At 38.2% G+C, this 26,527-nt stretch overlaps 1 protein-coding gene across 1 annotated transcript in view; it reads left to right on the top strand.

The window, feature by feature from the left end:
• Positions 1-26,281, top strand: part of CDH12 (cadherin 12) — a 246,010-nt gene extending 219,729 nt beyond the window's left edge. The window contains exons 7-12 of the mRNA XM_040977652.1: positions 2,887-3,140; positions 8,756-8,892; positions 15,758-15,879; positions 18,414-18,531; positions 22,398-22,649; positions 25,782-26,281. Coding sequence (XP_040833586.1) covers positions 2,887-3,140; positions 8,756-8,892; positions 15,758-15,879; positions 18,414-18,531; positions 22,398-22,649; positions 25,782-26,278 — 1,380 coding nt within the window. The 3' untranslated portion in view covers positions 26,279-26,281. The remainder of the gene's footprint in view (positions 1-2,886; positions 3,141-8,755; positions 8,893-15,757; positions 15,880-18,413; positions 18,532-22,397; positions 22,650-25,781) is intronic.
• Positions 26,282-26,527: the final 246 nt, after the last annotated feature.

Raw genomic sequence — 26,527 nt, 5'->3', positions numbered from 1 at the left:
CTTCTTTCATCTCCATAGGGTGTAAGATTTCAGCTACCAAAAAAAAAAAAATGTGTACAGAAAGATTCTTTCATCTCACTCTTGGTTTCCCTGCCCGCCAAATATTTACCTACTGTGATAGATCAGGAATTCCTAAAAGACATTTGGTATGTCTGATTTAAAAAGAAGAAGAAGAAAATGAGAATTTTGTTTCATCTCTGTCTTGAAACAAGCGTGTGAGTGGGCAGTCAAGTTCATCTGGGCAGCTGTGATGTGCAGGCATTCAGGAGATAATGCTGAGATCGTTTCTTGAAAGGAGGCGCCCTGTCATACAGCTAATCAGAAGCGTTTCTGGGAGAAAGTTGAGAGGGAAATGAAGAACACCTGAGAGTAGTTGAGACTTGCTAAGCTGCGACTCTAGACCGGAAAAGGGATGTGGGCCAGGCCACCTTGACTTTCTATCTAGGTCGAAGCATTCGTAAAATATGAAAGCAGTCTATTTAGGTTACTGTCATAGGAAAGATGTATTACGTAGTGTTCACACAGCAATGAACCTACAAAAGCAAAAAAAAAAAAAAATCTTATTTTTTTAATCTGCGTGTTCTTTAATTGTGCATTGCATTCATTTTAATCAATGTGGAATACTTTATTTGTATATCTATTTAGTTTACATTTCTCTTCCCTGTGGTATGGTTCCGCAGGCACAGGTATTTTCCCGTTCACTCCTTCCTTCTCCTCAGAACGGCTCTAAGTATTAGAGATATCTTCCTTTCTCTAATCTAAAATTACTTTTTTTTTTATCACTTACTGTTAGCATACCACCACGAGACTTAGAGAAAAAGCCTAGGTAATAATCAAAATGATGGTCCTTCAAATATTTGAACACGCGTGCCCTGTCTTGCCGTGGTCTTCTCCCCAAAGCTCCCCTGTAGTAGTGTCTTTCGTTTCACTCGAGGGATGTCTTCCACCCTGTCTTTGGCAGTTGGCTGTCCTATCAGGAATGTTATTTAAGTCTGATCACAGCACAGTAGTGGATTTTTCTTGTGCCCCAAAGAGCCTCATCGGTCGTCCCGTTTTGCTTAAACGCTGAGGTTCTGGTCATGGGACCTGCTATCATCAAGCATGAGATGCCAGAGTACATCATCCTTTGTTTATATTGATAATCAGGGAAATAAAAACTTCTAACAGCAAAGATACAGAAATAGAAGAAAATGATACAGGGAAGAGATGGACAAGCAAAGATAAACTCTTGAGAATCAAGTTTATGAAATACGAGTAAAAATGAAATCAATCAGGTAAAAAAAAAAGGGGGGGGAGTAATTTCAAGGAAAATAAGTGAAGATCCTCTTGATGAAAATACTGTGGAAGATATGGAGGCCAAAGCAAGAAATAGAACTGGTTTGATAAAATATTGGTTGGATAAAAAGTTCTCATTGGAACTGTGAGAATTTTTAAGGATTTCACAGTTTCCCCCCAGCTCATAGAGGAGGAAAAGTGTCACATAGCAATCTTGGATTTAAAAGAAAAGCATCTTTTATTTTCCCTGGAGTACTAACAAGAGGTACAGATGTTGAACACTTATTAGTCATAATTGAATTAGTTACTGTGAAAAACTAAAATCTTATAAAAATTCCAGAAAATTACAGTGTTACTTTTAAAATTGCATTGCCCTCATTTTCCGTAAATGATTAGAATTCAGAACCATTGACCATAAACATATCACTTAAACAGGCACCACATGTCTGCGATGTGTATAGTTACAGAAAAGAAAAATCCAGTATTCAGAGTGAAGGTGACCCGACCATCAGCGACTCCGTGCAAGACCGAGGCCCGTGTTATGTTTCACAACCTTCTTTCCTGTGATTATTTTTAAATCATAATTGGGCAGTGTTTTGGCACAGCGTGTTTAGCCACCGCCTGCCACACTGCCGTAGGAGTGCCGGACTGAATCCCTGCCGTTCCTCTTTAGATTCAGCTTCCTGCTAAGGCAGTGGAAGAGGGTCCAAGTGCTCGGGCCCCTACACAGAAGTGGGAGACTCAGAAGGATCTTCTGGCTCCTGGCTTCAGCCGTTGTACCAACTGAGGAGTGAACCAGAGATTGAATTACTCTCTCGTTCTCTCACTCACTCACTCTTTCACTGTAACTCTGCCTTTCAAATGAATTTTTTAAAAAAATTAGATAAGCCACAATTTTTGGTAATCTATCCTAGTGGTATATAGTACTACTCATTAATTATATATGCAATTGTGAGGACACAAAGTAACAATAGTCTTCATAACTACCACTGGGCATACTGATGAATCCTGATACAGGGCTAATGAAGATAAATAGACATTGAGTCGGACTGGATAGCAACCGACATTCTTATCAAAATGGGTGGGGGTGGGGAGATTCTAAATATAGCCCTGTAGTTTACGATACCAAATGTGCAGCTGAAATCTAAAGCACATATTCCGTTATCCAATTCCACTCCTGTCGTGGTCTTTTGTTGTGTTCCACAGTTCCGCTAGGTGGCAGCATCGGATAAGAACAGAGAACTGGTGCTTCTGAACTGACTTGAAACTTGTAAAATGAACAAGTGCCATGTAGCACGCATGCTCACACGTCTATTTCAGGATTTTAAAGACTGCAGCTGATTTCCAGCACAAGTTACCTAGACACTTCTCCACAAGTGGTTTTTTTTTTGTTGTTGTTAAATATGTTTCCCTTCCCTTACTCATTAAATATAAAGGAAAATTAAACATGGAAATTAACTGTAATGTGTTATAATTGCTTCCATTGGAAGGAAAATGAGTCCTTGAAAATAACTGTAATTGATTATAATTGTTTTGAATGTTCATTATTTCTGACACGCCTACGTGACTATCAATGTCCCCCACCCCCGTCTTGATTCGTTTTCACAACAGCCGTTAGATTTTGAAACCAAGAAGGCGTACACATTTAAAGTAGAGGCCTCCAACCAGCACGTGGACCACCGGTTTCACTCCGCAGGCCCGTTCCATGACACGGCCACGGTGAAGATCAGCGTGCTGGATGTGGATGAGCCTCCGGTCTTCACCAAGCCGCTCTACACCATGGAGGTGTTCGAGGACACTCCGGTGGGGACCATCATCGGGGCGGTCACCGCTCAGGACCTCGACGTGGGCAGCAGCGCTGTCAGGTGAGAGCATGCGAGGCCTACACTAGTCTGACCAAATCTGAGTGATGAGCTAGCTGTGGAATGTGAAAATGGACCGACTTTACCTAAATGGAAGGCTGGGGAAATGCCACGCGATTTGAACAACCGTTGAAAAGGTGGTTAACTGTTGTGCTGTTAATTATGTCTTTCAAATTAAAAAAAGAAATCTTGATTTTTTCAGTAGTATAACCTCAGAGAATAGTATCCATTCATTCTACAGATGCTTTCACAGAACCCAGAATGTAATAGGAATTAGCAAATTTTATAAATACAATCTCTCTAGTCTCTTTCTCAAGTTATTGTTTGAAAAACAGGTGGTTTGATTTTTTTTTTCATAGTGATAGTTGCACGTGCTGGGTTTGAGTTGGAGTGTACGGATGAGCAGGCTGTAGGGTGTCATGGATTGTGGACTTGATCAAAGTCCCTGTAGTTTACAAGGATACAAGCTGTCTCTTTCACTCTCTCTGTTACACACACAAACACACATTCCCCCAGCACCACTGTGAAAACATGTCCCATTTCCTGACTTATCCATTCATTCTACACAATGCTTTAGGACTTGTACATTCTCCCAATCATCCAAGTGTCTCGTCACACACTTACAAATGCCATAAGGTATAAATATTTCCTCATCACATACCCAGGAGGATACGTGGGGAGACGCGAGATTGGTTTTTAAAATTTTCAAACTCTGAAAGAAGCAAACTAAAGAATACATTCAGAGGACTTTAAAGTGAAAGCACCGTTTTATTGGCATATGAACAAATAGACATGTGTGTCCTAAGATTTCACATCATGTGTTGACAAATAATGAACAAAAGATTGGAACGGATACGCAGGCACACCTGAGCACAGTAGTTACCTGGTGTGGACTCTTGGGAAAATTCAAGCAAGGAATGCAAAGATCCAAATCCCACGTTAGACTCAAGACTCAAGCATGAGCAACAGTGGAAGGCCACAGGGTGGAGAAGGGCTCTGAAGTCACAAGCAGTAGCATTTGACAAACACTGTTGTATGAAAGTACTTTTCCTAGTCTTGTTGGAAATAGCGGTCCGCCTCCCTAAAACTTTATACACAGATGAATCTAACAACAAGTGCGTGCCAGCTGAACACGTTGACTTACAAAGTATTAGCTTCAGCTAACTTGTTAGATAATATGGTACACATTTGTAATGTTATCTACATAGAGAACTCAACATAGTTAAATGCTAACATAATCATAAATCTAGCAAAATATGCAAGAAAATGTAAGCACTTCAGTGATATTTTAGTAAAACGTTTACTCCTGATTACCCATAAGGATTTACTGATAGGAACCACAACAACTAAAAAAACCCTTATGTATACCTGTATGAATCATGATCCTATAGCTTTTCATATAGACCTTTTAAATATATATGTATATATATTTATTGCCAAGTCAGATATACAGAGAGGAGGAGAGACAGACAGGAAGATCTTCCGTCCGATGATTCACTCTTCAAGTGACAGCCACAGCCAGTATTGTGTCAATCTAATGCCAGGAACCAGAAACTTCCTCCAGGTCTCCCATGCAGGTGCAGGATCCCAAGGCTTTGGGCCATCCTCTACTGCTTTCTCAGGCCACAAGCAGTGAGCTGGATGGGAAGGGGGGCCACAGCAAGGGGCCCTACTTGTAGGCTTTTCAAACCATTTATAACCAGGCATCATTAGATAACCTACTGCCAATTCTTAAGTAGTTTGAATGTAGGCAGGCAGAAGACTAATGTGACGATAATTCAAAATGTTGAATGAAAAAAAAAGAGAGAAAGCGTACACAAATTATAGACCCTGAGAGAAAAGCGGACAGGATGTGATGTGGGAAATCCAAGGGAAGCAAAGTGTACAATAAAGCAATAAAAGGAGACAGGGAATCTAGAGACCCTGGGAGCAGCTGAATGTGTTTATCCCCAAGCAGCCGCTCGGCCTGGCTCTTTCACTGCTGTGCTGTGCTTCGTGTTCCCTCAAGAGAATGATTTCTCTAAAGTCACGCTTTCCATAAAGTCACTTGCAAATGTGCTGGTGGCATTTAGCTTCCTTTAACCGCACTTACGGAAACTAAAGAATACGGAAAACATTTTCCCAAAAAAGAAATAACGTGGACAGAGAAAGGGTAGGGAGAAAGAAATTGGAGAAATTGTGCTGAGGAAGCGTAGATTTACTTGGCTGCCCTTTAATAAGAAAGCAGAGCTGGAGTCGCACGTGGACCGCGCTGGAGCCCAGGGTATAAGCCCTACAGGGGGAAAATATCAACACTTCCGGTTGCTGAGCTCAGATTGAATGTAGAAAGAAATGTTCACCTGTTACGTATAAATCCGCATCCACCCAACAGAGGTTTGGGAAATACAGATGCCTACATGCAAACAAAAGGGGCCCCCAGATAGTTCATGCAAATGAAAAAAAAATTCTTATTTTGATGTAGAAACATTTTAAAGATCAAAACCTTATAGAAAATGGTTTGATCATGGAAAAGTGCATGGCTCTCTTCTCTTTTTCTTTCTTTGTCTCTTCCTTGTTTATTTCTTCTTCCTTCTTTGTCTCTCACCCCACTCTGTGGACAAGCACAGTGACTCAGAGAGAATTTTCCAAACACAGCTTCACTCTCCAAATGTCCCCACCAGTCATGAACCAGCACATGTATGGGATGGGATCCCGGCACGTGCGAGAAGATTTAGCATCCAGGCTATCATGCCGGGTCCATCTTCTTCTCTGCTGTTTTAAAAGGGACTGTACTTACAAGTTCTTTCTCAGCCACAGAGTTATTTATGTATATTAGAGCCATTGATTTTGATCATTGATTTTTTTTCCCTGTTTCCCTTGTAAAATTCTCTCCTGAGTTCCAATAGTCCCTTGATTGAGTCCTTTGGTTCTCCTTTGTAAAAAATGATGTCATCTGTGATAATGTAATGTCCTTGTTTCCAGTTTGAATTCCGTTAATTTCTTTCTTGCCTAATAGTTCAAGTGAGGAATTGGGAAGCTGTTGAGCAGCAGTGGTGAAAATGGGTAACCTTATCAAGTTTCAGATCTTAGTAGAACAGCTTCTGATGTTTTCCTATTCAGAATGATGTTGGAATTGGAATTTCATGCAGCACTTTGATTGTTTTGTGGAATGTTCCTTCTATGCCTATCTTGATTAGGGGTTTAACATTAAGTGGTGTTGGATTTTTACCAAATGCCTTCTTTGCATCTAATGAGATGATTCTGTGGCTTTTATTCTTCAATTTGTTGATGTAATTTATCACATTTATTGATTTACATAGTTAAGCTATCCCTGCATGCCAGAGACAAATGCCACTTGGTCCAAGAGAATGATCTATCTATCTGATGTATTATTGGATTCTGATGGCAAGAATTTTGTTGAGGATTTTTGCATCTATGTTGGTCAGGGAAATTGATCTGTAGTTCTCTATTTTGCTTTCAGATGTAAATAGAATGTATGTTCATGAAGGTTTGTCTGAAACTTCAGGTCTAATACTGAGTGTGTTTTCCTGATAGTGCTAGGGTATCCTTATCTTTCTGGGATTGAAATCTTTCCAACTAGACCCTGCAGCGGTGGGCATCATGCTCCAGTTGCTGATGTAATCTTCATCCGTGATACCGTTTCCAGAGCATACGAGGCAGTCAGCAGATATTTAATTAGTTGTATAGTCTCCACCAATAGTGCTTTGAAAAATAATGGTTATTAGAGTTTTTCATGGGCATTCTTCCTCTTCAGTTAGGATATGATTAGTTAAATAGAGGTGCTGAAAGCGAGTATTGTGAGAATTGTCATCTCATTCAGAAAGAAGAATTTGCAACATGGATAACTGAGTCTATTTGTTCCAGTTTTCTATTATTTCTGCATGAGCTCTGACATCATTTATAATTTTTGAGAGCATTCATCTGAGGCAGCACACTGCACTGAAGTCGGAGGCATTAATGCATTCTTGCGCACGAAGACTGAGCAATGAAGAGCAGGTTACAGTACAGCATGCCTCGTTATGTGTTCCAATGACAGTCAACATTTTCTGGCTCAGAAATCAGTGACTAACAAATATTGACGATTTAAGAATCATAAATCTCATTTGTGAAGGCAAATTAGGTATGATCTCACGTTGAAATGACAGAAAATCTCTATAGTTTAAGAAATGAGTTTGTCAAAACAGTACCATCATATACACATCACTGAGCTGATTTTTCAAAGGGAACAGCATTCTTTGCTCTGGAGACTTTGGTGGATGGACTACAGGGATATCCTATTTTGGAGATAAATATATTGAACATTGTGCCTTCTGATTAGCAGACTTCCCATAATGCATTCTATTTAAGACAATAAATGTACATGTTGTTGATGATGATGGGTGGCGAATATTGATGACCTTGTGTAAATATCAGCCAAAAACTTTCTAATTATGTGATTATGGGCAAGTTTCTTCAAGGTTCTCAATGTTTGTTTATCCATATATTAAAATGAGAGGTACTGCTAATACTGAGCTTGTGTGGAGACTTACTAGGTTAACCTTTGGAAATACTGAGAATACGGTAACTGCACAATAAATGTTAACTGTTATTACCATTAAAGATATTTAAAATTCTAACCACTTCACATATCTGAAGTTACTTAAAGATTGACAAAAGTTTCTAGTGTTTTGTTTTTGGTCTCATAGTTCAGGTTAAGAGTCATCATTGGCAACTATCTCATATAATAGAAACAGTGTAAGACATCTTTGGCGATTGTGGTCTAGGTTGGTGGTAAAGAAACCTGCTCCTCACATCAGAGTGACCAATCCTGGCTTCCAACCCCTGTGTCCGTGTAAAGCACATCCCTGCAGAGGCGGAAGGGCTCCAGGACTCACACCTCCCACGCTCACTTGGAGTGTCAACCTGGATCAAGTTCCCAGCTCCAAGCCTTACTCCATGTCTGGCCCCGTAGGCGTCTGGGATACAGAGCTGTCCTTCTGCCTCTCAAGGTGTTACAAACAGACACATTATAAATCAGACTACCGGTTTTTATTTTGGGAATCCAATTGGATCTGTAGTATAATAACACATAACCCCTTCATGGGTGTTCATGTGTGTTTTTGTAAAAATAGCAAATTGTAAATTAAATTTTTCCCCTTTGTATTTGTTTATATTTTTGTTTTCTTTTTGTTTTCTTTTTTTTTTAATCTTTTGAAGCACAAATTTTCTTCCTCTGATCTGGCTTTGATAGCCATTTTGAGATGTGTTCTCCATTCCTAACCCTTCCCAAAGCCACTATTAAGGAATATTTTTACTGCTTGAAAAGATTTTAATATTCAGCAGGTTAAGAAAACTCATGGTCAGCTTTAGAATTTTAGTCTCTGCTGAGCTTTCAAGGTGTCAGGACCCTAAAATAATATGAACAGCAGGAGTACTAAATCTTTCATTATTTCCAGTTTCCCCTTGAGCATACTGACTTTGCAATAAAGAAGCTGTCATTTACACTCTTCTTTATTGCCAGGTGGGTAATAGCTACTGCGAAGGAAGAAAAAAAAAAGGCACTGTGTCAAGTTTGCTTAAATGCCATTCTGATTCATGTGTAATCATTGCACATTTGCATCTACTCTCTTGATATGCAGGTACTTCACAGATTGGAAGAGTGATGGGGACAGCTACTTTACAATAGATGAAACTGAAGGAACCATTGCCACTAATGAATTACTAGACCGGGAAAGCACTGCGCAGTATAATTTCTCCATAATTGCGAGTAAAGTTAGTAAGTATGGCATGGATGGAATCAATGTTACACTGCAGTTTCTTGGATTTACCACTCTTAAATGAGTCCCTGCTGAGGTGTTTTTCATTTCTAGACTGACAGCTGAGTGATCTCCTGGGGAAAGTTGGAAGAAACCTGTTCCTTTTCCTCATAGCATAAGTCCAGTGAAATGGTGACAGCTGCCAATGAGCCTGCTTGCTGTATTGCATAAATACCTGGTAGTGCATTTCATTGTGTGACCCATTTCCTTCCGCACTGCACTCTCAACACTTCTCTGGAGTTCCAACTTCTCTTTCATGCAGGACTCCTGTACATCTCATTAAGAGTTTCATAGCCCAGGCAGAAAGAAATAATAATATATCGATTCTGAAATACATTCTAAAATTGAACAGAACTTTTTTTTTCTTTAAACAGCATCCTCTTCCTTTTTTTCTTCTTTCATTAGAATGTACTTTTAGTAAGTGCTAGTATGGAATAGACAGGAGTTTACAGAGCAATTCTTTAGAGAATTGTTCACAATCTGTAAGATCATTAAGAATCATCCCTTTGTTGATTTCCGCTTGGTTGTAGAATGGTTTCCTGTGGACTGGTTGTGATTGCAGGTCCTATTTGGCTGGACAATAAAGGATATTATCAAAAATCTCTCATGAGACGTATTAGGCTAAGAGTGATAACCTTTGGCTTTTGACATCATTATATTTTATCAGTCCTTGCATTTATATTCTCTTGAAAGTTTTCAGTAAATCCCTTTGGAACAGCTTTCACTTTGTTCTCCTTGTATTTTGTTTTGTTCACATTTTATATTTTAGCAGGGAAAATGAGCTTTTCTGCACAGAAGAGTTATGGACGTTTTTGTTGGGAAATCTTGATCGGTCTCAAAAAAGAGGGAGTGTAAATATGAAACAGTTGTGTTTATCTTCAACAACTTCTATATGTGCATAGTCGGATATATTTTCCTAGATCTTAAAAATATTGCATTGTTATTTATTAAAACTAAGTTCAAATGCCTGGTTCAGTTGCCAGTGCTCCACACCAGGAAAAAAAAAAAAGATTCAATTCCTTACTCTCTTTACCAACTTCTTAAGAACACAGAATCTGGGAGATAGAATTAGCCCAGACGGCAGGGTTCCTCTCAGGTACACTGGAGAGCTGAACTGATTTCCTGGCTCCCTGGTCCAGTCCTGTTACAGCCCCAACACTTGTGGGAATTTGGCAGGTGATTAAGCAGATGGGACTCTCTGGCTGGCTGCCTCTTTCTCCTCTCAGGTGAGTGAATATAGTGTAACATAAAGATCACAAAGCTAATGTTTGTTTTGTGCAATGCTTGCCACACAGTTCCAATCTGTCATATAGGAAGTTTGAGTATCCCAAGATTGTCTTACTAAAAGGCTTCAATGTTGTCACACAAGTTGGCAATGTCAGGTCAGTTTCATTTGTCCAAGTGGAATTGTGAAATAGTTTTGGAGATGACAGCTCTGGGCATCCCATCTGCATTAGAGTTTGATGCAGATACTCAATAATGGACTTCACAGCTATTTCATCTTAGGATTCTTTTGTTACCTTCTTGCCTGAGTTAATCACATGGCCTCTCAATCAGTTTTCGGCTGTGTCCACTGATCTTAAAGATGTTTATACATCCTTATCATGTTAATGAGGTACATGTCAGGCTGCTGATCTGACACTTGTTTGTTTTTTTTTTTTCTACTTCAGCATCTCCGTGGCGGTCAACTCTTGTCACTCAGACTTTCAGAGATCATCAAATTAACTGACTAAGCAGACATCACGCAGAGAGAGCAGGATGTTGTTGCTTCCTTCTCAGAAAAACTTCCATCCCTAATTTCTTTGTTTGCCTGAGCTGTCCTTCATATTTGGCATCTTTCTTACCTTCCATATAGCACTTTATTGTAACTATACATGATAGTTTCCGTTTCTTTCTTGCTTTCATTTATGTGCTTCATTGAAATTTTAGGGACCCGATAATACATTGTAGAAAATTTCTTTGTCTAAGTAATCTGGTAACATTGTGAACCTGAGGGGTCTAAGTCATGGACCCTAAGACCCCTGTGCTTCACAATGCATACATTTCAACAGTTCTGACAGAATAACAAGGGATTGTTGACCAGAAGCAAGCTCTCCAAGTAACTTCTGTTTGTTATGGGCGAGTGGTGGCCTACACCCATTCTGGCTCTTGTGTGCACCAACAGCCTGCTCCAGGCTGTCCTACCCCCAGACAGAAATGGAATTGATGTACAGTTATTCTTAAATATGTCTAATCACTTTATCAATGGCTTTTGCATCTTATCATTTTGTATACAGTTCAGCTTATTAGACAGCTTAGTGATTAGAATTACATATAAAGAGTTTGCCTATGAACAAGAAAAGGTAGAAACATAAAATGTAAATAGCAAAATATACACTCACCAGTGTGGTCATGTCTGTCAGGTAGTATAGTCTTTTTTTTTAAGATTTACTTATTTTTATTGGAAATTCAGATATGCAGAAAGGAGGGGGGACATAGAGAAACATCTTCCATCCCCTGATTGATTCCTCAAGTGGCCGCAATGGTCAGAGCTGAGCTGATCCAAAGTCGGGAGCCAAGAGCATCTTCTGTGTCTCCCACACGGGTGAAAGGTCCCAAGGCTTTGTACCATCCTTGACTGCTTTTCCAGGCCAAAAGCAGGGAGCTGGATGGGAAGTGAGGCTGCCAGGTTTAGAACCAGCACACATATGGGATCCTGGCATGTACAAGATGAGATAGCCACCAGGCTATCACGCTGGGCCTCCGGTAATATACTCTTATTAAGCATATTCATTAAATATTCTTTTTTTTTGCTTAATAACAGTGATAATTCCATGTGATCAGCATAATGTCAACAGACAGCATTACAAAAAATGCATTTAATAAGCATTATTGCTAAGTGATATATAAATATATCACATGGAAACCATTTAGAAATACTTTAAAAGTACAACCATTTTCAAACGTTTAAATACTTTTGTTGGGAATTGATGAGTGAGCTATTAGCTACCTAAAATATAAATGCTCTGTGTTCTCCATCTGGATTGTCAATCATGTGATCATACATCAATTACTAGGATTACTTAGTGATAGGAACTAGTTAACTTAGACATGATGTGTTAACTAATGTTCAATTGTCAACCTTCGAATCAAGGGTAAAGTGTGGGAAGGAAGAGGGGTATTTAGAAGGTGCATTCAACGACAAAGGCAAAATATGATTCCCTCTAACAAAACTAAGCTAATCATAGATGGAGTGAAGGATGGCACATCAATGGTTAAGTAGCATTTGTCCTAAAAACGGATCAAGCAACAAGATGTGACTGTAGGTGAGTCATAATGATATATTCAAAAGGTATTCTCCCCTATTGCACTGCCGTTTCTGAACACATTTCATGTTTGAGGAGGAAGGCTGCTAGGTCTTAAAACAGAGATCTTCTCTGTAGGCATGGGATTTTCATTTGCTCATGCTGTATTTGGTGCTTAGGCTATGCTATAAATTATGTCAAGATTGCCTGGCTTACAATATGTATTATGTCACAGTTTCTGAGGATCAGCAGTCTTTGATTTTTTGTTTTGGTTTGTTTTTTGTAGTGGGTTATTGGACTCAAACGTCAAAATGTCCACGGTTATTTGGCCCAGACTTCGCTCAGCTCCATGCATCGTGAACCTTTCCATGAGTAATATAGTCACTGATTTACCCACACTGTTTTAAAAGGCAGTACTAGCAAGAAGACAGTCCTTGTAAGGAGCTCCATCTCAGAAATGATGTCTCATTACTGGTTCAGTGTTCTTTGTTTAGAAGCACAGCTAGATCAAGTGCATACACAAGGAGATGCACAAGAATGTTAATATCGAGAGGTGTGGATCATTGGGAAGCTTTCCAGAAGGTTGCTGACTGTGATGACCTGTTGGTACATACTTTTGTGTCTCAGTGCTCTTTAAGCAACAAGAGATGCAGCAAAAACTTTATTGGAAGGGCTATAGATCTCGTATTTTGCATGAATGGTGCCTTATATCAGAGAGAACATATTTGTCCTTTAGAGACTGACTTGGTTCACTGAGCATAATTGTCTCTAGTTGGGACAATTTGGTTGCAAATGATAGAATTTGATATTTTTGTTTTTATTTTCATTCATTCAAAAAATGTTTTTGTTTTTCTTACTAATTTCCTCACGGACTCATAGGTCACACAGTAGCATCTTTTGCTTCAAGAAGGTTTTTTATTTCCTATTTCATTTCTTTAGTAACACATTAACCATTCAATAGCATGTTATTTAACATAATAATGTTGTAAATTGTCTATTGTTCTCTGTGTTGTTGAGTTTTTATGACTTTTCGTTTAAGGGAATGTATAATAACTGTTTAGTACAGACCATCACATATATCTGTGAAGATGCAAAGCAGTGTTATGTCTCCACTTCCCGATCAAAGATGGACTCCCAATGAAACTGTTGAGTGAATCTTGCCACTAGGATGCTGAACTCTCTGCCATTACAGAGAGTTCACAATGTTGGGGTTCACTTACATAGTGGAATGATGGATTTAGGACTGATTTACAGGATTATACAATTATAATAACAAAGAGGATATTGGGGGGCAGGGATTTGGGAAGGAGGGAAGGTAAATGCCGGAGCCTATGGAACCGCATCGTGGAATTAAATAAACAAACGAATAAATATTTTTTAAAAATTTGAGAGATGCAATAATCTACCGAAAATTATTAATCAACATACAAAGTATTCTAGATAGAGAAGTGTTAAGTCTATTCTAGGAGGACACATAAACATAGTCTGTCAAATAGAATTGTTGTTTGAGATGTCTTTAAAAGACAAAAAGGACACAGTCATGGAGGAAAACAGATTGCGGTAGTTCCAGGAAATGTCTTAAGCAAAGGCATAGAGGTATGATAGTTTGGTAGAAATCAGACATTGCCAGGAGGGTAGTAAAGTTGGTGTCAAGGATATATAGAGGGAAATAAGGAAAATATTTTGCAGAAGGAACCCTGAGCCTTCATGCAACTGAGCCTGAAAGCCTTATTAAAAATTTACACTTTCCCCAGTAGGACTGTAAATCCAACTCTCATTGCCATTGCTTCCACCTGCGTTTCTGCAGCTTAAAATAGTTCCCAAAATGCCTATGAATTGTCCACATTTTCATTCCTATGGCATTGGAAAGTAGTTGTGGTCTTAAATTTGCATTCCTGGAAACCAGTGTACCAACCCAAGTGACCGTGGTTAACCTTCCCAGGGATTAAGTGACATGAGTCTACTCATGGATATTTCTCTTCCATAGTTTGGCCACATCTTTTTAAAAAATTATATTGATCAATCTGTGCATCTTGATAGAGAATAAAGGGCCTTGTAGTAGTCTTTTTTCCTACACTGATAATTCTTAGTGTCTCGGCAAATAGCATCAGCATTATAGTCAGGTGGGAAGATCTTGAAAGGAAAGGACATGTATTTTAAACAATATAAAGGACATGTTGCATAAGAATCTGGGGGAACATTACCAGTAAATTTACATTCTAACTTTATGCTCACTGGTTTGTTTTAATGGAGACGAGTCTGGTAGCCACCGTGTCAGCTTCTCAAGTGTCCTAAGGATAAGCTTAAGAGGAAATTCAATATCACGAAAGGTTGACTTTGGAGGACAAAATATAATCATTGGTCCATTTCATTTTCAAATTATTGTCATTTTTTCTGTCTAAAATTTGCCAAATAATTGCCTTTTTCCTAATTTTCTTTAATGCATTATGATGCATGCGTGAGTTTGTGTAGTCATATTTTATTTTCTAATCCTTTCTTTTTCCCAACTACCTACATGAAACTATCTTGTATTTTGAAAGAAAGATAATTTTGATTTATGATAGATTGGCATCATTTCAATAGTAACTGTGAAGACTGATACTTTGAAGAATCACTTTAAAAAGTTTTCATGATTTGCATAAACACTACAAGGTTTCATATACATGGAAATAATTGTCATTAACACCACCATAATCATCCACTTTAATTTAGAGAAAATGCCATTTTGTCACTGCATATGATATGCAATACAATAGAATCTAAATGTATGTTGTCATATTTCATATTTTATTTTAAACTTTCAAATGCTTGTGGGTATGCTATCATAATCAAACTACTTAGGAGTATTTTAAATCAATCTAATTGCTCCATCAAAATCAAATACACAGCATTAATGCCAGGCTTATCTTTTTCTTAATTACTATGATTTTCTTGGGAAATTAAGACTACATGATGAACTTTTTACTAAAAGGTTGAAACTTGGATAAAATATAACTTGTATACACTTACACAATTTTCATATCATATACTGATATATAGATTTGCTATAAAAATTACAAAAGAATTTAGATGAACATGTTATTTTATTGATGTCATATATCTGTGTATTAATCCTCATGATTCATAGTGAATTTCCTAGTGTCAAAAACCATGTGATCCACATTTGATGTATGTGGCCTCTTACACTCTATGTAATATACAGAATTATTTCATTAGATTTTGTTAAGAGTTTGAATAGCTTCATACCTCATTTTAAATGTTACATATCACAGGCTCTTAAATCGAAGTAAACTAGGCCTAAATTTTTTATATAACTTTTTACTATATTATTTGCACATTATAAAAGCACGCTTGTGAAATATGTAGCATTTAGGGAGAAGTCTCATTCCCTGTGAAAGAAAGGACATCCTCCGACCCAGTGCTTGACTGCTGAGATATGTGCTATTCTATTAACATTATTTTTAAATATGAATTACTAATTGTGCAAGCAATAGCTAACCAGAATTCTTAATCATTACTTCTCTTTTTATGTTTCCAACAGGTAACCCATCATTAGCCAGCAAAGTCAATATATTGATTAATGTCCTAGATGTCAATGAATTTCCTCCAGAAATATCTGTACCGTATGAGACAGCTGTTTGTGAAAATGCCAAACCAGGACAGGTATCTTATCAATGTTGTGAATAAGTAGTGTATCAAGACAAATTATAGTTATTATTTGAAATTACAAGTTCAGACATGAATATACAATCATGTATATCATTTTCTCAATCAGATGGCTTTCGAAGATAATCATAACAAATAACAAACCTTTGTGAATTAATGAGAGCATGGATATGGAGATAATATCATAGAAAATGATATTTTGGTTTTTTAGCAAATTATGCTTGGATAATTAAAGATCTGGGGTTTTGGATATTGCTGTGTTTCTACTTTTATGTTACTTTTCTAAAGAATTTGTTCCTATAGAAGCAATACTTCAATGCACAGGTTCTTTTTTTTTCTTTTTTAACATGTTTCTTTATTATCCAAAACCTGCGGAATGTCTGCAATGCTTTGTCCTCATTGAGTCAGAGTTGGTCTGGGAGGATATTCTCTTGGAGACAAAAGGGAAGAAAGGATAGCTGAAAGACACGATTGCCAGTGTTTTAGGTGTTGCTTAGGAAGGTAACTCCTACACAAAAGGAATGAACATGTAGCATGTTGAATGATTATCTGACATAAATAACAACTTTATTTGATTATTAGTGAAGTTAGAAGATCTTACAAAATTCCATCATCTGGCTGTTTTTCCAGACACTCAGTCACACCAAAAATAAAAGCCAATGTGTTGGGTTTTAGGCAGTTAGGAACACTATTAATTTCAATTCAATGAAATCTTGAAATCTTATAATGCTCCCCTTGAAAGCTTTTGAGAATAAAACTTCATTTAATGCTATGTTTGTCTAATCAATAAAAAGGACCAAAAGAATATTAAATGTGAAAGTTACCAGAAATCAAACTTATCATTTCGCTTCTGGGCAACATAGTGAGGAATCTGTTAGGTATGTTCTTCGGGGCCTATAAGCAGCAGCAACAACAATAAAATATCTGGTGGTCTTTGATATTTTACTCAATAAATATGTCCATTGTATTTTTAGAGAATGTATTATGAGAGCATTTGATTCCATTTTAGCCTGGCCATTCTGGTCTTGAATTTAAAACTATGCACATGAGCCATCTACCTATTGCATGTTACATGAATGTATTTATCTGTCTGACTATCCATCTATTTATCTGCCTACCTATCTACTTATGTTTATATAATTATGTACTGTGTATGTGCATAACCATCTGGAAAGCTAAATAAAATTCATAACTATGGGATAAAAATGTTAATAGATGAATTTCAACAAATAGAATGAAAGCTCCTATCATGTATGCTTCTCAGACTGGGACTAGGATACTGTACTGGAAATAGTAAAACCTTCCATGGCAAATTGTAATTTACTATAACAATGGGATCACCTGGTATATTAGCCTTCTTTTTATTATTTTAAGATGCTCAAGACAAATTCCTTCAGAAAGAAAATTTCTATTTCAATTGTCAGATTAGAGTTAAGGATCGGGTCTCTTGTAGGGCATTGCTTGTAGAGTTGGCTCTTGTGAATATGGAGATACTATCACGTGGTGAAACAGGTGGCAGAGTCAGAAAACCTAGGTTGAACTCAAACAATAATCAGCTATGTTAGGAAAACCACTCTTGGAGGGCACCCATCCCTCACCCCCCAGCATATTCAACACTTTCCACCAGACCCCCCTCACGTTGCCAAATTTAAATGAGGTCTTCGGTGATACTCCATCAACCAGTAAAAGGTCTGAGTTCTTACCACCTTTGGGTGTTTGGGGGTACCCAATTCCCTTTTAATCTCTACCACCTGGCTTGTACATTCCCATCACTCTCCCAAACATTTCTTGAAATTCTGTGCGCTGTGCAGGGATTTGGCATGTTCTACACATGCCTCCCAACCATGTTAGTCTATAATTCACTTTTAAATATTTGAAAGAACTTTTTGTTGAAATTCTAGGATTTCAATGCCAAGATATGCAACCGCTTAGAGGGCAATTTAGGAGAAATTTCAAAATGGGGATTGTAGTGCTTACTATTTTAAAACTGCAGAAGCAGAGTCTTGTTTCCATACAGCTGGGAGAAATAAAAATAACAACAAAGCAGATATATGTTCCTTATATTCTCTCTTTCTCATAGTTTTATTAATTTATTAAAACAAACCTTATTCTCATAAACATAACTGTACTAAAGTTTGGCTACTCTAAGACTTTTTAGCTAATCAGACATTTTTGTTTCCAGTAAGCATTTCCACTTTTAGGTTAGAAAGCATTTATTTCATCTAATTTAAAATGCAAGCAAGTGCATTTTAATTTCATTTTGCTTATTAGTGAGAATTTTCAATGCTGGTAAGCTTTTCAGTTATGCAGTTATTGCTTTGGAATTAGCCCTCTTCCTGTAATTGCACCTGAGATAATTACCTGTAAACATTCTGAGATTTGTTTATAAGTAATTGGGCTACTGATATTGATTCAAAGAGTGTCATTTCTGTCTCTTTGCATGCTTCGTGAAATGAACTGATTTGCTTGGTGTGTGAAGTTCTGTTGGAAACTGATGACTGACTTCAAGCTTAATCTCGACTTGGTTTTAGATCATTCAGATAGTCAGTGCTGCAGACCGAGATCTTGCACCTGCTGGCCAGCAGTTCTCCTTCAGATTATCACCTGAGGCTGCCATCAAACCAAATTTTACAGTCCGTGACTTCAGAAGTAAGTATAACCGTGGTGAAACTTGATCTCTGAACTTGATCTGTAGCAAAGGCCACAAACAAAGAGAATCAGTACTATTTTGGAAGGTGTGCTCAGTTTTATGAAAATGGAAATTCATATTCAGAAAGCCCAAAATTGTATAGCAGTAGCAGACTATTTAGTCCATAGAGACTGTATCTGATAAGGCAGAGAATGGCCATTGAAAATGTGGACAGTCTTGGCGGGGGAAGCACATTAAAGGATCTCTAGGAAAATGAATGACTTCCCTGCTGCAGATATGTCATTTTCTCACACACATAATATTTCTACAAATTAGTACCAGTTTAATAACTTTTACATGAATAGTATAGGTCAGAACAGTTTGAGAATTTGACCATCATAATTTTGCTGATAAAGATTTGCATTACCACTTTATGTTACCTAAATTGTTGCTCCTAAATGTATAAAAATAATTTCAACTTACAGTATCATTTTTAAATAAAATTGTGCATATGAAACATACACCAAAATGTCTAAAATATGTTACTGAAACTATAAATTTCATTTCCACTGCATCTTGGCTATGCTCATAGTTCTGTTATCCCTGGTACTGCTGGTAATATTGCATTAGCTACTATTAAAAAACTTCACAGAAGTATGAGGAACTGTAGATTAGAAATAAAGATGTTTTAGGGTCAGCATTGTGGTAAAACGAATTAAGCTGCTGCCTGCACTGCTGGCATCCCGTATGAGTGTCAACTCAAGTCCTAGCTGCTCCAGTACTGATCTTGCTTCATGTCAGTGTGCCTGTGAAATGATGAAAGATGGCCCTCTGGGAGGCTATAGCCTGTCTGTCTGTCTCTCTCTGTTTCAGATAAATAAGATAAACCTTCAAAAATAAAGACATGAAGAAATTTCTCAATATGTGAAGGGAATGTGTATTGGTAATTCCATGTTAAATTAAAAATATCGTAAATGCAAAAAAGTTTAATCTACCTAACCTAAGAAATATTACAGCTCAACTAACCTAATACACATGATCCAGATGTTTGCATTAACCCAAATGCATCAAGATTGCCAATTACAAAACCTTTTTTATAATGAAAATGTCAAATGTATTATGAAATGTAATTGATATTACATTGAAAGTAATAACAAAACAAAACCCCAAGGGTTGTGGAAGTACACATTTGTATCATAAAAATTTTCAGTATAAATCATAAATTAAACCTTCATAATGATTTCGAGTCAGAGCAACACTCGGGAAATAGGATTGGATAAAACGATTAGGCAATGTTGTCACACTATCTAAAGCCATTCAAAGAGGTAATAACTTGATTGCAGTGGTTGTACTAGAATTTGAAAGGCTTAAGCAGGTGTATAGATGTTCATATTTACAGTGAATGTAAATTAATATAAATAAAAGTCTGGAAACAGCGTGAAGATACAGCAGGAAGATCACACCACGTCGAGTACCTTTGCAATGGTGAGTCTTAGATTGGAGCAATTACTGAGGACAGAAATAGGTAGATGAAAATAAAGTTATGGGGCTTGATGTTCCAGTTGCCAATTCAGTATGTGACTATAATGGATAAAAAAATTAAACTCTATAGGCTTATGCGAGTAGATAGATCATTTTATTGTTCATTAATGATTAACACTGTTTTCTATCATTAATCTTGTCTGAGAGATCTGTATCAGAGTAAGCATGTCTATGAATGAGAACATCTTATCTCATACAAGATACTCTCTCTAAATATTTTTTGTTTATTTGAAGTGTACGCTGACTGAGAGAAAGGAAGAGACAGAGATCTTCCATATGCTGATTCACTGCCCAGCTGGCTGTAATAACTGAAACTGGGCTTTGCAGAACTCAGGAGCCAGCGCCTCCTCCAGGTCTCATACATGCGTGCAGGGGCCAAGCACTTGGTCCACTCTGCAGATTTCCCATGCGTATTGGCAGGAGCTGGAGCCCACAGGGAGCAGCTGGGACTCAAACTCGGGCCTACATAAGATGCCGATGTGGAAGCCGGCTGCTTAACTCACCACACCACAGTACTGGGCACAGAGAATGCTTTCTCAATGAGTAGCACTTGATGCAAAATTCCGCATGTCATTGACTGTATTTCCTTGTCTTTAACATAAATTAAATTCTAAGCAGAAGTTTGTGTGTGTGAAAAATAAATCCGGAATGGAAACATGAGCTCTTTATTTTCATCTTGGAAAGCACAACAAATGGATAAGAATAGTTTTCAATATGTGTTAACTGAAAAATCAATGAGACAGGGCTGCCTTTGACACCAATGGAATTTGTAATATAAGAACCCATATTCTTCTAAAGGAAAATAATCCAGATTTTATTTATATTAATTAATTTTAAACATGACCTTTTCTCAAGATTTATTTATTTTTATTGGAAAGTCAGATTTACAGAGAGAAGAGTGACAGAGAGAAAGATCTTCTGTCCACTCATTTACTCCCCAGGTGACCCCAATGGCTGGCGCTGACCCCATCTGAAGCCTGAATCCAGGTGCCTCCTCCAGGTCTCCCAAGTGCATGCAGGTCACTAAGGCTTTGTAGCATCCTGTACTGCTTTCCCAGCCAAACAGGAACTGGATGAGAAGTGGAGCAGCTGGGATACAAACCAGCACCCCAATGGGATTCTGGTGGTTACAAGGCAAGGACTCCAGCCACTTGGCTACACGCCAGGCCCTCAGCATGACTTTTTCCTTCAACTGGAACCATCAGTTGCTAAAGATCACCTTCAGCTTCCTCTGTTCCTCAGTTGTTCCAGATACCAAAAGTCGCTGGCCTTGCTAGCTCGTGCTGGGGACATTGCAAAGGACACCTAACATGCTGACGGTTTCTTCCTTAATTTTAAAGTCTCTCTTTGGATTCAATAACAAACTAATTTTCCCATAGCAAATCATAATTATATTACATAAAATATTCTCACCTTAGTAAAATTTATTGCAGTCAGTGTAGAAAAGCTGGCTAAAATTTTTATTGTTGAATTAAGAATCCATAAATAGAAGAATTCATTATGATTGAAGCAGTGCCATGTTTCTGTAAGAACTATCCTGTAATGAGTAATATGCTACCAAGGTTTATTTTGTTGGAATTTCCAAATGTGTGCAGTCAGTGGTTAGTATAACTACACATTGATATGTTTCTAAAGCAGCAAGGGGATTTTTTGAAGTTACTTGGAATAAAACAAAAAAGGAAACCATGTAATGAATAAAACAAAACTTTGTCTTTTATGTGTAGAAATAAAATAAGAGTAAATGCATGCGGAAGAACATTTTCCTAGAAATGATCAATTCAATTTACACAAAACTATTTTATATAATTGTATTGCCTTTCTAGTTATGAATGCTATAGATCAGTGAGAATTACATTAAAATGGCAATTGTTATAATTCATTGACTACAAAAGTTTTAGTGTGTTTTGATACAGTTGATTTTTACTGTATGTTAAAGTATAAATCCTATTGGAGCTACTTTAGACATTTGTATTTCATAATCTGTGCTCTTTTACTATGTGCGGGAACATCCACAAATGTCCTTTTATCTCAGTAACATTTTCATTTTAGGAAACACATATCTACACGAAGCATTTCTTGCCTGTAAATCATTCTATGTTTTCTCTGAATTAGAAAAAAAAATACTTCTGACACCAGACAAGAAGAAAATTGTTTTTCATCCCCAAAGGATTATTTTATTACATTTGATTACATTTGGCAGCTCTCATAATGATAAAAGAAAGAATTAAAATAAGGGTGTGTTCTTGTGATTCAAATGCTCTTCCTACTGTTTTGTTGGTATAAACTTGAAGACCTGAAATGAAAATCTGAGTAACCCTTTTGTCCCACATGTCATGTTTTGTAGACAACACAGCTGGGATTGAAACCCGAAGAAACGGATACAGCCGCGGACAGCAAGAGCTGTATTTGCTCCCTGTGGTAATAGAGGACAGCAGTTACCCTGTGCAGAGCAGTACAAGTACAATGACCATTCGGGTCTGCAGGTGTGACTCAGATGGGACCATCTTATCCTGCAACGTGGAAGCAATTTTTCTACCCGTTGGACTGAGCACAGGGGCTCTGATTGCAATTCTACTATGCATTGTCATCCTACTAGGTCAGTTTTTAAATTAATTGCATCCCTCATCTCTCTTCCTACTTACCTTTACTCTTATTCTCTACTCTGTCAATCTCCCACCTCAATTTACCATGTAAGTCCATTTTTATTCAATGAGATGTCATATCTAGACTTAAGATAGTCTGTGTTGTTACGTCGTATTAGTTAGTATTGCCTTCTGTACCTCAGAGGTACACAACAGCGCTTCCAACTGTTGTTAGAAATTGGATTTCAAAGATGTTTCTTTTGTTGCCATAATAGTAGAAATCCATGTCCTAATATGTTTGTTGATCACGCACATTTTAACATGTTTTTGGAAGATCTATCAAGTATTATTAGGAATAAATAAATAATATCAGCAAAAATGTGAAAAGTATGTTTAAATGCTAGATGGTTTTCAGGTAATGGCAGTTTGTGTCCTTGTCATAGTGAAATTCCCTATACTGAATAGGCACTAACAATAATAGTTTTTTAAAGTTATGTTATAGTAATTATTGCATAATCAGAATGGAAGAGAAAGGATAGAAATGAAACAGACTCTAAAAGGATACAGAAGTTTATTCATACTGTGTTTAAACTGCCACCCAGAGGTAATTCTTTCTCGTGTTTCCCCCCACATCTTCCCAAGTGTAAATTTTAGTCATTCCCACTAGAACGGAACAGAAGGAAGAAGTGCGGGATTTAAGGAGAAGACGGACATGATTGTGTTCTGTTGCGTCTCGGTGCGAAGGGACACCATCAACTGGATGGTTTCCCTCGTCCATAGTTTCGGCTCGGCTACTTCATGTCACTTATGAACTCATTGCAGAAAGATGATCTGTTCTGCCAGTCATTCTTTTTAGAATCAGAGAGCAACAGAAATGAAATTGGACATTTTGAAATCAGTTTTCATATGCATATTTACTATTCAACCAGAAAATATGTAGATTCAAAGAGACATGTGCGTTTATATCTAGGATAGTAATCAAGATTTGTTTTCTAGATTTTTGTTTGTTTGCAATGCAAAATGGGAAAGAGAGGGGCAGTAACAGTTGAAGAAAGAGATAACTTCTACCTTCAGTTTCATCCCCCAAATGTCCTCAAGTTCCAGTTTCCGGAACACCCTGAAGCCAAGAGCCTGCCCCTCCCTGTGTGACATGCTCCCAAGTACAGCAGTTGCCATCTGCAGATCCCAAGATGCATTCATCAGCAGGAAGGGAGGTGGAGCCCCATCCTAGTCACACTGAGCCACAGCAACCACCTGGAGATGGAAAATTTAAAAATATATATACATATATTAGGATGTAAAATAGTTGAAATATATGTTCCTCTGTCATGCTTCCATGTAAACCTAGCAAGACTTGTTCTGTTTGGGGATGTTCTTCCTTGGCAATGTTTGTTCTATAATGCAGCAAATACCTGTCAGGGCATCACTACCCGCCCCCACCCCCGACACCTGCCTGCCACTCACTCATCCAAATACTCCCTGAATGTTCCGGTTGCACCTGCACTGTTGTAGACATTGGGAATGTGCTGGTATACATAGCAGTGAATAGAAACATTGTCTGCCTTGCCACAAGGCGTACATGTTGACCCATACATTCTTTGTCCCCCTGAACCAATCTCAGGCTCTTTTGGGTCTTTAAACTTGTTGTCAGCCATTAATCTTCTCTTCCTGGGGCAAGGGAAAGCTTGGGAATTTTCTGATGCTCAGTTATTTTTTACTTAGCTTTTGGACACTGGAAAGCAATTATTTTCTTCACGTTAGCAACTCTAAAATATAACCTGCTTTTTGTTAGGGCTAAGGTCTCCTGTTTGTTGTGTAGACAATTCTATTCAATTCTAGAAACCTTTGACACTTTGAAAGGAATTAAAAGAAGGAGCCAGAAAATTACATTCGGGTGTGTCGTGTGGGTGATTGAGGTCCAGGCACATGGACCGTCTCCCTCTGCCTTCCCAGGTTCCTTAGCGAACAGCTGGATCAGAAGAGCAGAAATGGAGACTTGATCAGGCAGGGCTCAGGTGTGCCATTTGGTGTAACAGACAGCAGTTTAAACCACTGTGCCACAATTTTGGGCCTAGTAGGCTACTCTAAGTCAACAAGGAAGAAAGGGAGATTTCATTAAGGAAGGTGTAACAGTTGGCGTTTAAAAGCATCATTTTGCTTTATGAAATAATGCAAATTCTAGGCATTGGATTTCAAAAATTGTCCAATATTGCTGGACACAGAATTGAAATATTAAAAGTTTATGCTTATATGATACATAAGAAATCGAACTCCTAAATTCTACAAATCCTTTTTTCTTCCTCCCTCGATCTGTTACTTTCTTTCTTGAGATGATTGTCATAGTGAAAACTGTAATTTCTTTTTTTGTTTTTTTTTTAAGATTTTTTTATTGGACAGTCAGATATAGAAAGAGGAGAAAGACAGAGAAGATTTTCCGCCAAATGATTCACTCCCCAAAAGCTGTAACAGTCAGAGCTAAGCCAATCTGAAGCCAGGAGCAGGCCGACTCTCCCAGGTCTCCCACACAGGTGCAGGGTCCCAAAGCTTTTGGCCATCCTTGACTGCTTTCCGAGGCCACAAGCAGGGAGCTGGTTGGGAAGCAAGGCTGCTGGGATTAGAACTGGAATGCATCTGATGTGCTGGCACGTGCAAGGCAAGAACTTTAGCCACTAAGCTATCATACTGGGCCCCTGCAATTAACTTCATTAGGAACACAAATCACTAATTCACAATCAAGAATGTTGCAATTAAGAAATGGGCTATGATTATGTCTAATTGTTATTTATAGGATACCGTTAATATTCAAACTTTTTTATGTCTACCCTTAAAAGCTCGCACTCTGCATTGTTAAACACTGTCCTTTATTTGCGCTGTAATAACATGGAGCTTTTTTTTTTTTAACTTGACCCTAGCATTCTTAAATACAAGGCTACAATTGTTTGATTTTAATAATTTTGGTGTGGAATTTACGTGTTACAGTTTCCGGAAAATACAAATATGCAAGTCTATCGATTGCATGACCCTGAATTTGAAAATAACAGTTTATTAAAACTCAGCAAGCTTCAGTGGACTTTCATTTCTAACAAGTGGTGGGCTGGCAGATCCGCTGTGTGGTCTCACGTTGCCCCGTTTCTGTCTCGCTTTAGCCATCGTGGTGCTGTACGTAGCCTTGAGAAGGCAGAAGAAGAAAGACACCCTGATGACGTCCAAAGAAGACGTCAGAGACAACGTCATCCATTATGACGACGAGGGGGGCGGCGAGGAGGACACCCAGGCTTTCGACATCGGCGCCCTGAGGAACCCGAAGGTGATGGACGAGAACAAGCTCCGCAGGGATATCAAACCAGACGCCCTCTGCGTGCCGCGGCAGAGGCCGCCCGTGCAAAACACCGACATGAGGGATTTCATTCGTCAAAGACTGCAGGAGAACGACGGGGACCCGGCGGCGCCGCCCTATGACTCCTTGGCCACGTACGCCTACGAAGGCAGCGGATCGGCCGCCGAGTCGCTCAGCTCCATCGGCTCCGACAGCACCGAGGCCGACCAGGACTACGACTTCCTCTCCGACTGGGGGCCCCGCTTTCAGGTTTTGGCAGACATGTTTGGCGAAGAAGAAAGCTGTAACTCTGATAAAGTCACCTAGAGGCGATGCGAAGGCCGAAAGACATCAGAACAAAGCAATGTTAAAACAGAAAAGGAAATCCAAAAGAAATAACACACACACACACACAAGCTCCTTTACACGATGTTGTTCCTTTGACTCTGATTTCTAGCAAGTCGTTGTATTTATCATGTTTGTCAATTTTTGGTTTATTCTGCCGACATAAGATAAATCCTCTTAGATGCACTTGCTTCGTTTGGTTTTTATTATTTTTGGAAACACACTGAGAGA

The sequence above is a fragment of the Ochotona curzoniae genome, unplaced genomic scaffold (genome assembly GCF_017591425.1).
Source record: "Ochotona curzoniae isolate NIBS_2020 unplaced genomic scaffold, NIBS_Ocur_1.0 contig_2754, whole genome shotgun sequence".
Classification (NCBI taxonomy): domain Eukaryota; kingdom Metazoa; phylum Chordata; class Mammalia; order Lagomorpha; family Ochotonidae; genus Ochotona; species Ochotona curzoniae.
The sequence above is the reverse complement of the archived record's forward strand: the minus strand, read 5'-3'. Positions and strand labels throughout refer to the sequence as shown.